The sequence below is a fragment of the Pseudophryne corroboree genome, chromosome 2 (assembly GCF_028390025.1).
Source record: "Pseudophryne corroboree isolate aPseCor3 chromosome 2, aPseCor3.hap2, whole genome shotgun sequence".
Taxonomy (NCBI): Eukaryota; Metazoa; Chordata; class Amphibia; order Anura; family Myobatrachidae; genus Pseudophryne; species Pseudophryne corroboree.
In genome coordinates this window covers 254,666,568-254,679,811 of record NC_086445.1, presented here as the reverse complement: position 1 = coordinate 254,679,811, position 13,244 = coordinate 254,666,568, and the positions used below count along the sequence as shown (strand labels likewise).

The window sequence follows — 13,244 nt, the reverse complement described above, 5'->3', positions numbered from 1 at the left end:
CTATGTTTGTTTAAGTGGCAACCATTTACAAGGCAAAATCATCCTAGTTTTGCTACGTAAATGATTGCCACTTTAAAAAAAAAAAAAAAAAAACATGAGAACTCTCACAAAATCTCTCACTTCCTGATTCTCACATTCCCCGACTACCTTTTTAGCATAATTTAAGTAAGCACACTACCAACAGGGGTGACCCTCTCCAAGTACCTACAGGTATACAGTATGTAGCCTTAACTTTTTTAATATGCACTTTTTCACATAACACAGAAATTTAGCTTGAAGTTATAACACTATTGCAAGTCTGTTTTGTATTCTATGTGAGCATCTGATTCTCTTCAGTGCAATTGGAAAGGATTACCTACAGTATTATAGAAAGTCTATTTCCTATAACTGCACTCATTGCTCTCATTGTGTTCATAATTATTAAGGTGGTCAGCAACAAGTATTACTCCCATCCAATGGCGGCTCCAAAGGTGGGGCTGCAGCGCAGTCCAAAATTCAAATAGGGAAGCCTCACCAACTGCCACCCCAGACATTGCCTAACACTGCCGGTCAAGACAGTGGCATAACTACAGCCCACACAGCCATTGCGGAGGTGCCACCGCTGCTTCAGTGCAGATTTCAATGCAGACTAGCCGTCCACATGTCTATCTGCTAAATGTCCCTCCCAAAATGGCCGCTGCCATGGAGGAGACAGATGCTAGAGGTCATACTTGACAGAGCCAGGAAATGCCGGGAGAGCATAGTACTGGGTAGTGTTAATGGCAGCCTTACACCCAGCGCATGAAACCCTGGCCATGAGCATGACACCCAGAGCATGAAAACCCCTGGCAACAAACCTGGAACCAAGAGCATGAAACCCCTGGCAATGAGCTGGTAATTTAAAAGTAATTAGAAGACATACAGTGGGGGCATAATGTGTAATGGACATTGCGATATGTGGCATAATGTATCACGGACATTGCATTGTGTGGCATAATGTATAACAGGCATTGAGGTGTGTGGCATAATTTATCACAGGCATTATGGTGTGTGGCATACTGTATCACGGTCATTGTGGTATATAGTATAATGTCTCAGGGGCATTTTGGTGTGTGGCATAATGCATCACAGGTATTACGGTGTGGCATAATATATAACGGGCATTTGCGGTGTGTGGCATAAAGTGTCACAAGCATTACGGTGTGTGGCATAATGTGTCAGGGGCTCTACGGTATGTAGCATATTGTGTAATGGGCATTACGGTGTGTGGCATAATGGTAGTTAGGAGCTGATTGGCTGGTCATTTATCTCCATCCACTTTATCTCTATCCAAGGCTTAGTAAATAGACCCCTCAATGTTTTGTAGTGGATAACTTCTTTCTCCTGTGCTTTTCCATTTGTTTTATTTATGAATGTATTTATTCATATAAGGTCCTACATACTGATTTTTCCTGTAACGCTACATTTTTGCATTCATACATACACCAGTCCTGTCCTATTTTAAGACTTAAGACCTGTCTAAATATGACATCCTAAGTAACATATACTCTTTGGAAAAGACATTTGCATCAAATATAGGAAACTGGAGCAACAAGCTTTGTCTTGGTCTCAAGTGAGGCAGATTTTATGGAGCACAGTCATTTTTACTAGCAGTTGATAAAGAGTTATTCTTCAGTTAGAAGTCTTCAGAAGGACAGTGCTACTAGAATCTGGACTGTGCCCATTTGATTTCATACTCGGGTGTTGTGGTCAGAAATCCACTTTCCCCTAGACACGACATTCACACATAACAGTATGCCAGTATATCAGCAATATTAAAACTTTTTTCTAACTGTGTAATGGTGGGTACACACTAGTGGATATATCTGCAGCTCAATTGATATATCTATGGACAGACCGGGCATTGTGTTGCGCATACACACTGCCTGATCCGTCGGGACTGACGTCACGAACTGGGTGAGCATTTACATGCGCCTGTCCAGTTCAGCTGTCATTCACCGCTGCCTAGTGCAGCATGAGTACGGGTGGTCGGCTGACTCGGTAGATATATTTGTCATCGGCTGTGCTGCAGGGCCGGCGTTCACATATCGTTCGTACACACTGGCCGGCTGACCCGCGATATATCGGTATTCATTAGATATTTCAGCCAGCGTGTACGCACCATTAGATCAATGATATATTAGTTGGCAGCACAGTGGCACAGTTGTTAGCATTGCTGACTGGCAGTGCTTGGCTCACGGCTTCCATCCTATCCAGGACCCTGTATGTGCATGGTTTGTAAGTTCTCTCCATGTTTCCTGTACTCCAGAATACAGAATTACAGGTTTATTGGCTTCTAACAAAATGAATCCTAGTGTGTGTGTGTGTGTGTGTCTATATAGCAAGGAAAATAGATTGTAAGCTCCAGGGACGTGCGGTGAGCTAAATGGCTCAGGAGGCACTGGCTAGCACCAGAGCCAGATTTACACACAATATATGAGGCTAAGGGTACATGTGGGCATCACTGTTAAGCTCCACTGGGAAGGAACTGATGTAAATAGTTACTAACACAATAACTATTAATTGATAAAAATCTATATTACTGCCATTACGTAAGGTTATTCTAAAAATGAAATCAATCAAAATGATAGTAATTTTAGGTTTAATTAGAGATGGTATTGTTTTGGTATGGACCTTGCTTTTTATTCGCAGCTATTACATGGACCAAAGAATATATACAACCACTACACTCACAAGAATGCATCATTTCCTGCCTGTTAGCAAGAGTGTGTAGTCATTAAGTCGGCATTAAAAATGTCAACAGTTTTGATGTCATCATGGTTAAAATGTAAATATAAATTTTGTTAATATGTCTTTGAGATTTAATGTAGCATAAAAGAATGACAGCAATAAATCTCGAGGACACATCACCCAAATCTCGCTACAGTCCACAAATCTCAGGCTATTATATTTGGGCCCCAGTCTATAACTTTAGCCAATCCCTCCAGAAACTCTTTATTATGCTTAGTTCACATGTGGAACAGTTCAGAAGCATGGGATTATATCATAGCTAAAGCCCTGCCTCTGGTGGGAGAGACATTACATGAATTGAAACAAATGAAAACACATTCATACTGTATATCAATTTGTTACTGAATTGTTCTCCACAAATGTACTATTGTTAGGCAGTACTTATTCTAAGTAGTGGGAGGTGTGTTATGATGGGTATGAGACTCAGGGTCAACAGTGTCTAGGTCGACACACATTAGGTCGATGCCTATTGGTTGACAGTGACTAGGCCGACACAGGAAGTGGGTCGACACGGGCACTGGGTCGACACGAACAAGATCAACATGGAAAAATGTGGACATGACTTTTTTATGGTTTTTTTGGTGTCGTTTTCTCCGTAAAGTGATGGGGAACCCCAGTTAGTTCACTGTGTCCCCTTGCATGGCTCGCTATGCTTGCCATGCTTTGGGCTAGGTGCCTCGCTCCACTACCGCTGCATTCAGCGCAGGTTACTGTTCCCAGTTGTAGTCCACTTGGATTGTAAAGTATGAAAAAGCTACAAAAAATGAAGAAGAAAAAATGTGAAATACTCATGTTGACCTTTTTCCATGTCAACTTTGTTCATGTCGACATAATGATTATGTCGATCTATTTCATGTGTCGACCTAATGTGTGTCGACCTAGAGTCTGGATACCTGTTATGATACTGTATGTGGTGTGTTTAACCTTGTGTAGAGGGAATTAAAGGCCATCCTCTTCTTTGGGTCATTGATTAACAGAATCCACAAAATAATTCTGTTCTTTAGAGGCTAAGAACATAAAGTGTTTTGTAAGTGATTTGAAGCTGCTTTCATTAATCTTGTTTATTACAGGTGACTTTCTGAAGCTTTAACATGACATATGCTGTAACCACAATTAATACACATCTCAATCTATTTCTCCACTGAAAGTGTACCTAATCAGACACAATGGCACTTATCTTCTGTGTTCTTTTTAAAATTGGTAACCTTTGGAAACACAACTACGTTTGCTAAAACATTGTGGAACAAATGCAGCATACTGTATATTCGAGACTCCTCTTAAAGGTATTATTGAATTCCGTATGTCCTGAAAAATATTCCCTTTATAGCTGCCAGTATACAAGTTACAGAAGTGTGGAATTCCCAGTGCAAACTGAAGGTTATCCAGGGCAGGTGCTACAGTACCATTAGGAAAACCTAGACAGTTTCCTAGGTCCACAATAGATAGGAAGCATCTGATTCACTGGATGAGTGACATAATGTTACACATACAAAGTTTTTAGTGTCCCCATAATAGATGTTGGCCACTGGCTTGGAGGTGAATTAGTCAGCGGCATCTGCATGTGAACATGTCGGCTGCTACTCCTCAATGTCAGTGTTAAGATGTCCATACATCAGCAAGTAATTGGGATAATGCCCCATTTTGCCGATGACTGTATTGGGCGATCAGCAAACTCCAACATATTGAACAATCTCGTTTCACCAATTCTGACCCAAAAATGATTGGAATAGGTGTCAGGGATTTTTAACACTAAGGGGCCCATTTATAATCAAGTGATAAAGTCGTGAATGATAAAACTTGTTGCGTATGATAAATTGTGCTCCAGCCAATCAGCTCCCAACTGTCATTTTTCAAGCACATAACAGGAGCTGATTGGCCGGAGCACCACTTACCATATGCAATAAGTTTTATCATACACAATGAGTGTTATCACTCGTTGATAAATGAGCCCCTTTGTCATTTTTTGGCCCCATGACAGATTGACGTTTATCGGAATCTGATGGTTGGGGAACCTGAGCACCAACAGGCTAATAGAATTGGCATTGGAGAATAACTTTTTAGATGCATTACTCTGGGAAGTGGTGCGCGGCAGTGATGTCACAGCCCTGTGCCACACTCCCATTCTGAGGATCTGAGGAAGGCACTGCCATCTCCTGCATGCTATGGTGATTGGGGAAAGGAGGGTGGCCACTAGAGGGCCTCATATACTAGAACGATTATGCCCGATTTCAGCCCAATTCGGGCATTCGGGCCAATATATTGGGTGAAATCGGGCATTTTTGGTGTCTATCCTATCCAATCCGATGCGCGGCCCCCGTCAGCATCGGATCGGATCCTCCAGATTGAACGTTCTGCACTCATGATATGTCGGACCCCGCAGGCATGGCTGGGATCGCCCAAGATATATCGTATGCAAAAGGACCGTATACAATGTATCTTGGGCGATCCTGTCACCCGGGAGGCTGCAGGGGTGATCGCCAGCGATCGCCTGCAACATGTCAGATGGACTTGTCGCAGTAGTGTATGCGGCCCTTTAGGATGCTCCCAGTGTTTTCACAAGCCTTGTGTATAACCCTTAATTATTACTTCATATTATGACATCCTGGGCAGTACTATATTAGAACCATTGTGCACAGAACCAGTGACAATGGCTTCAGGCCATCTAAAGATGCAAACAGAAAGGGCTATGCACAAAGCAAATAGGTAATGTGCTGCATGGCAAGCATGTTTCTGCTCCATCATGCAAACTTTCACACAGATAAATAGGTTCAGGCCCCAAACATTAGTTTTGTGGCTCAGCCACTTTGTGCACTCATTGCATTTGTTTGCTGTCAATCAGACAAGCAGGGATGGGAAAACATAAACTGTCAGGTCACATTTGGACCTCTGACTCATTTATTAGATCTTTTCCTTTCTACCAATGTATTATCTGTGTAGCACCCAATTGGCCATTATATAAATAACACAGGACAGTAAGGGAACAGAACTGCCCTTATTTTATGCGTTTTATTTATGTGTTTTCAGTTTTCAAATACATTGTTTCACTAGGGCAGATTTTTGTATTGGCTTAATATCATGGTGTGACTCCTTACATGGTAATCAGATTTATTCCCTGGATCAATACATCCAACTGTTTCATTTGATGTATTGTAACTATCGATACAATTCCTTGTTAAATTCTTTTTTTTTTATATCCATCCAGTAAATGTGCCAGTACTACGCCTATACAGTATGTAGAGAATTCCACGGTCTAACTAGCCTCACAAATGAATGAATGTGCTGTTTGAATGAATGTGCTGTTGAATTATAACAGGTTCATTCATTGCGATTTGTCCACTTAAGGCAAAGTGCACACCGCCATTTTTTTTTCCATCTCCCCTCTAGGCATTGATCTCTATGTTGTAATGTAGTCATGACAATGCATGACTTTGATATGATATGTTATAAACATGTTCGACTTTCCCTTGTCCATGCTCTGACATTGAATTCCTTAGGTGCCAGTGTGCACAGGCACTACGTTACCCCATACGGAGCAATGAGCTTTATGGGGGCAGCAGTCTTCCTTCCGTTTCCCTATCAAACATTGAACAGAGAGGAGACGAATACTCACACAGAGATGGAAATAACAATGGAGGTGTGCCCATGGACTGACTTGTCTTCTTTGTTGCCACTTATTGTTTGTGTGCGATTTACATATATTGTGTAAAGATTTTCATTTTTGCAATTTTTAAACAAACTGATTTACTATGTTAAACAGCGATAAAATGTTTTCTCACATCTGTGTGGAACGCGGGGGTTCATATTCTCATCAGTCCTGGCAGTAACTCTACTGATGTTCAGCAAAGTATAGATGATTTGGAGTACACTTTTCAATTGAGCCCACAACCACTGCATTGGGCATACTGTGTGCTGCACAAATGGATAAGTCCGAAAATGCTTTAAAAAAAATGTTTTTGATGCAGTGATTACAGAATTTGACTCAATTACAAAATGTTAATAAAATTATTTTTTTCTTAAATCCTTTTAGTACTTAAGCATTATGTTTTTTCGTGCTTTTTTTTTTTTTAGGAAATTAATTACTATAGTCATTCTATAGTCTCTGCAGACGGCAATTTTCTACTTTCTAATGTGTAGGGCTAATTCAGTCACAACAAAACCTAAAACATGACTACAGTACATCACATGTATTCTAGTAAAGTGACTTTGGAGGTAAAGTAAACCACGCCCACTTTGGGCATATCAACCTAAGGACAGGCAGAAGCGGCAGTACAATGAAGCACATTCCTAAAGATAGGTTATTGTGTAGTGCCATGCCTCATGTTGTATAGATGGTGATTGGATAATGCCATAGCTCCTATTGTGTAGAATAGATGGTTATCGTATAATACCATGCCTCATGTTGTATAGATGCTGATTGGATAATGCCATGGCTCCTATTGTGTAGATGGTTATGGTATAATACCATGCAAAATGTTGTATAGATTACCCCCATGTGTCATTGGTAAGGAATAAAAGTTCGTTTTCAGACCAGTAATTGGCGTCTGATTTGCAGTAGCTCCTTCTGCCTGCATCCTACATCGGATACAGTAATACAGTCGCAATCTGTGCCCACTTGTTCTCAGTACTGTGGACAGAATGTTGCGGGTGATGAAACTTTGGTATGACTGTATTTGATATACGGTATATTCCTCTTTTTGCCAGAATTCGGCGCCTGCAGAGACAGATCTATCATTGTCTGTTACTCAGCATAATAATGCCACGGTGCTGATGATAATCACTGTGTGTATTACAAGATATTGGCATCAACAAAAACCTGTATGTCCTTAATATCAAATGATCTTTATCTTTTATGAGTCTACAGATACGTAATTGTTGATGTATGTTATATCACCCACACCTTGTTGTTAACCATGCTTTTGTCTTATTTCACTCAATTGTATTCAGACGAATATCATACTCCTGCCCATGTGCGTGCTATCCTGCATTTCACTCATCAGGTGATGCTGGTGTCATCACCTGTTACCCCAATTAATACAATAAGCATTGTGCCCCCTGTTGTCTAAGCTGCCCTCTGTTTATCATGAAATGCCCTACATTCCTCTGCACTGGGGCACACAGTAATAGATCAGTTGGTATATGGCAGGCAGCAGTATGAAATATAATGATTATTTAAGAGAACTGTATGCAAATTATTATTATTTTTTTTCTGTAAGCCCTTATGAGTGTGAGACATGTGAGCAAGAATATCAAGTGAATTGTCCTTCCTTTGTCACTAGTCTCCCCTGATGGGCGCCTTGATGAATGGTCCCCTGGCTGGGCTCCCCAGTCCTCCACCTGCAGAGCTGACCTCTCTGGCAGCAGAACGATTTAACCCTCTCGCTGCCGGCTCATTTCCAGCCAGGGTCTTCCATCATAACAGGTTGTCTGTGGTTCTTTATGGTTCACCTGCTGCCATTCCGGGAAGGGGAGAAACTGTCTTTTAAAGCGTGGCACACAGTTATATTATGCTGTATTGTTTAACATTATCTGTCCCATTTATATTGCCAGATGATGTGATATCTTTCTATCTATCTTTCTATCTATCTTTCTATCGATCTTTCTATCTATCTATCTATCTATCTATCTATCTATCTATCTATCTATCTATCTATCTATCTATCTATCTATCTATCTATCGGTCTATCGGTCTATCTAAAAAAATATATATATATATATATATATATATATATATATATTTATATCTATATATCTAATATATCTATCTTGGAGTAAAACATATTGAAGTTCATTTATTCAGCCAATCCCAAAAGACATCAGTGCGAGGGTTAGAATGCCTGTAGTGTTATTTAGGGTGAGAACGAGATCAAATTGAGGCAAAAGTAAAGTAATCACCGCTAACCTTCAATTAGTAGTTGTGCCATCTTCTTGAGAACTTTGTCAGCAGCACAGAATAATGATGAGATAATATATATGAGATATGGAGGATATAGATCACTGCGTGCGCTGTCTATAAAATATTCACCAGTTCAAACTGCGGGACAAACATCTCTCTTTAATCTGTGTTGATGCTTCTGTGCTACACAACATGTCATTCATACACAGTGTGCGCAGCAGCGCCGGAGCCTTGTCACTTAAATAAAGGGCCCTCTTTTGCCTTTCACACCACTGGGATATTAATAGAGAAAATGTGACACTTGCAGAAAGGAGCAATGCAGAGGAGGACACTTTTACTAGTACAAAAATCTGGGTGTTTGGGGGAGGGGGTGTAGCGAAGATAACGTAAATGTAGTCATGACCCTTAAACAAATAACACAACTAAAATATGCAACTTAATGAGCATCAAGGGACAGACAGCAGCTGTTACCCCACCAGCACCCCCCCCCCCCCCCCTCCCATGTCATACATCTAATTCTATCTATCAAATGAGCAGCATATATGCACACACTCAATCTCTGGTGCAGGGTATATACTTTAATAATTTAGGGCAAGAATGTGTATGTATCCTCATCAAATTGGTTTTCCCTAGCTAACAATTACATTTGATTTCTTTCTGTTAACCTCTGCTCAATAACCACACACACACACACACACACACACACACACACACACACACACACACACACACACACACACATCTATTATATATACATTCTTTTTTATATATATATATATATAATTTCACGAACTATATATATATATATATATATATAAATATACTTTTCCTGCTATATACAGCAATGTGAGAAGGTATAATAGATACTGTTTTCATAAGTTAAACTTCTAACGTTCAGTAATAGACAGTAACAGCACCAGGGTCACTGTAGCCAAATTGCTACGCCTTTTGCGGCTTGCATGCTCTGTGGCAGTAGGTAGCTGTGGGTGATGGAGGAAAACCTCAGGGCACTGTCCGTGGTGTCTGTGGACGGAGACTTTCGTGTACAGCCACTAATCACTCCTGGGGAGATGATTTATTTATTCGTTAGTCTCTAAACACAGAAACACAAGTAAATGACCTCTATCTTATGTTACACGGCCACCGTGTGTCTATTAGCTCAGTATTTAGTGATCTCAGTTGGTCAATAGCAGTCAGTAATATTTACATTTACAGGGGATTGATATGCTCTTTGTTAAATAGTGTAACGTTATAGTGATTTATGCTGTAATGAAACGAACCTAAACTAGTGTATTAACAGCGTCCCTAGTGTACTTTAATCCGTCCCTTACACCTGAGTGCTGGATGTGTATGTACTCTGTGCTGCAGTATTGGGGGAGACTTCATGTAAATGTAACTTTTACTATCTCTCCTGCTGGGATTTCATTGGGAGATTACAATTCGTGGGAACTCTGCTGTGTAGACAACTGGACGTAAATTCATAAAATGCTGGAAAAGACGTGATCTGTTTTGTTTGACCTTTACAGCCGTGATGAAACCTCAAGAGAGGGAACAAATCAATTGCCAAAATACAATCAAATGTACTGCACAAATAAAATAACATATATTAAATTACGAGAATTACGTTCAAAATAAATTGCAAGAAACAATGGGAGACATTTACAATTTTACCCTTTGTGCGTGTGAGCATGTATGTGTGCATGTATATATATATATATATATATATATATATATATATTTATTCAGGAAGATGGCACAGCTATATGCTTATATATATATATATATATATATATATATATAGTGTGAATATATACATATATTTATTTATTTATTTGTGTGTATGTAATGATGTATATATATATATATATATATATATATATATATATGTGTGTATATATATTTACAGAGAGAGAGACAGATTAAGATAGATAGATATTAATATATGTAAGGTGTGAGTTGTGTTCACAAGTTGTATGCACAGAAGTGATGAGTACCTGGAGTGAGCCGGCTATCCACCTGTTGCCCGCACTTTCCCTATAGTCTCTGCACAATGCCAGTCCTGTTCTGCTACTTACCTCACATTACCCCTTTGCATCTCAGAGATAACTTTGCAGTGGGAGGGTTGTTGTGTGGGGGTAAGGGTTGCAGGTTGCTGGATTCATTTTATTTTAGGTCTGCTATGTGCTATTATATAACTGCTAATAGGGCTACTCTCTGTAGCCTTACCTGTGAGTTCTTCATCAGATCAGCCCACATGCTGGTCCCGTCCCCACCTCTCATTAGCACGTGGTAGGCGAAGAAGTAGATACCAGGCAGGGGGCAGGTGAATTTGCCGGTGGAGGGCTCATAGTAATTACCCACATTAGTCACCACATCATCAAATCGCAGAACTTCGTACCCCTCGTGTGGTTTCCTCAGTCCTGCATAGAAGGCGATTTTAGGGCTATAATAGGAAGACACATACCCCCCTGGTCCGGGACCTGGTGGGCCTGGTGGTCCTGGTCGGCCTGGTTCTCCAGGAGGTCCTTTAGGACCCGGTGGTCCAGGAGGACCAGGTAATCCCCTGATTCCAGATTTTCCCTTCTTGCCCTGATCCGCTTTGCCCACTTGCAGGTGAGGAGGGGGAGAGATGACCGCATACTCCTGGCTGGCCTCGGCTGAGGATGCCCCATGTGTCTGCGGGGTGTAGGGGTCACAGACCATCCTGCAGCTCCCCAGCATTTCATAGTGGGAGCTGCTCTTAGAGCTGCTGACCAGCAAGGGTATGGCTATTAGCAGAATAAGTACCATTGCCACCCCTATGGCCGCCCCAATCACCCTCTTCCTGCGGCTCAGCCTGGACGCTGCCAGGGCTAGGAAATCTTCTTCACTTTTGGAAGTAATGGTGAAAACTTCTTTAGGACAAACCCAGAAAGGAAACCCCCAAAATGCCCTCCTATGCCAAGCACCAAGCGCAGAGAGAGCTGTTGGGAGGTGCTACCTGTTGGCCACCTAACAGGCAGTCCTTGGCTGGATCCTTTGTCACTTATCAGAGTTTAATGTCTCCCTGCTTGGCATAGATGAAGTGGGAACTTATTCCTGTCTGGTTGAGTATCCTGCTGTAGCCTAGATTGCCGCTGTATTGCTCCAAGGCTTCCTTATGCGTGCCAGTTCATATGGGCATGATGTGTGCATCACCTCCTAGCTCCTGTGAAACTCTGCTTAGATGCAAGCGATAAGGGAGGTCTGCGGAGGCAAAGATGTGTGAACTGTCTTTAAGAATATCAGAGCGACCTCTGGTGCCATGAGGAGGAGGAGAAGCTGAGAGCTAAGCTGCCTGCAGGCACACTGTCTGATCCCATCCCATCCTTTGCAAACCAGCTCTCTCCTCATTTACATGAGAAAAAAACAGATTGGCATAGACAGGGTACCTTTCAGGGCATGGAGGAGGAGGGGCTGTATTATCTTTATGCCATGTTACAAGCAAAGTCACTGAATGTTTACAACTTGCAAATATCCCCTAGATCCAGCCTGTATATGTTCTTTTATAGTACGGTTTTAGTATATATAAGCTATAAATAATAGAAGCCTTTATTTCACTGCATCTTCCACACCTGTTTATTGAGAATTAGCAGCCAGCGTGTCTGCAGTAATGTTTAAGGATGTGTTTTATATGCTGGGCTAGTACCATCCCAGCGCAATTAAGTACTTTCCTTGTGTCTCCCTGTCTCTCTCTCCCGTAGAGATTGATTAAGAGCTGACAAATCCAGCAGGAATCACCTAGGGGTGCAGCAAAAGATCATAAACCCCATCTCATTCCAGCCCAATCAACAATTAATCAATTAAAAAGGCTGCTCCGGACAGATGTGTCTTCCAGGGCTGCATACAGAAGGTCATAGGTCCCTCATTTATTTCCCCACAGAAACTGTTATCGGTATGAATATTCCAATATGACATATATTTGTGCATATTTACAGTGAGCACACCAAGGCAGCAGTTTACAGACACAAACCCTTATAGTGTCAGTATGGCGATCACCTGCGTGTAAGAAGGCTCCTTACTCTGTCCTTAATTATAAAGCCAACACTTAGTCTGCAACCTACAGTCTGTATTTGTTGCACTCACTACATATGTGCATTATTGCCATTAACTACTACAGAAGACGTGTGTGTGTGTGTGTGTGTGTGTGTGTGTTTGTGTGTGTGTGTGTGTATGTGTATATATATATATATATATATATATATATTTATTAGTATCTACAATGAAATGACGTAATAAACTATTATCCACCAGTGACTGTTGTTGTGTAAGAGTTTTGCCTGCATCATAAAGTTGACCACAAGTAGAAAATGTGGTTAAAACAGTTCAAGCCAACAGCCAGCATTGTGTTTGTACTCCCCACTAATAGAGCTAATAGAGGTAACTTGTATACTCTGTGGCATGACAGAGGCCATATAAAGTAATAAGCATCTACACAAGTTGCAGTGTGCAATATTTAGTTCATTTGAATTCTTTCATATTATACATTAAGACACTATTTCATTGTATCATGTACATCAGTGTAATGGTTTACACAACTCCAATGAAGCACCTTGAAGCCTGC

The 13,244-nt window shown here is 41.0% G+C and overlaps 1 protein-coding gene across 1 annotated transcript in view; it reads right to left on the bottom strand.

The window, feature by feature from the left end:
- C1QL4 (complement C1q like 4) overlaps positions 1-11,998 on the bottom strand; it is a 99,280-nt gene extending 87,282 nt beyond the window's left edge. Inside the window, exon 1 of the mRNA XM_063957104.1 lies at positions 10,889-11,998. Within this exon, the coding sequence (XP_063813174.1) occupies positions 10,889-11,452 (564 nt within the window). The 5' untranslated portion in view covers positions 11,453-11,998. The remainder of the gene's footprint in view (positions 1-10,888) is intronic.
- Between the last annotated feature and the right edge of the window lie 1,246 nt (positions 11,999-13,244).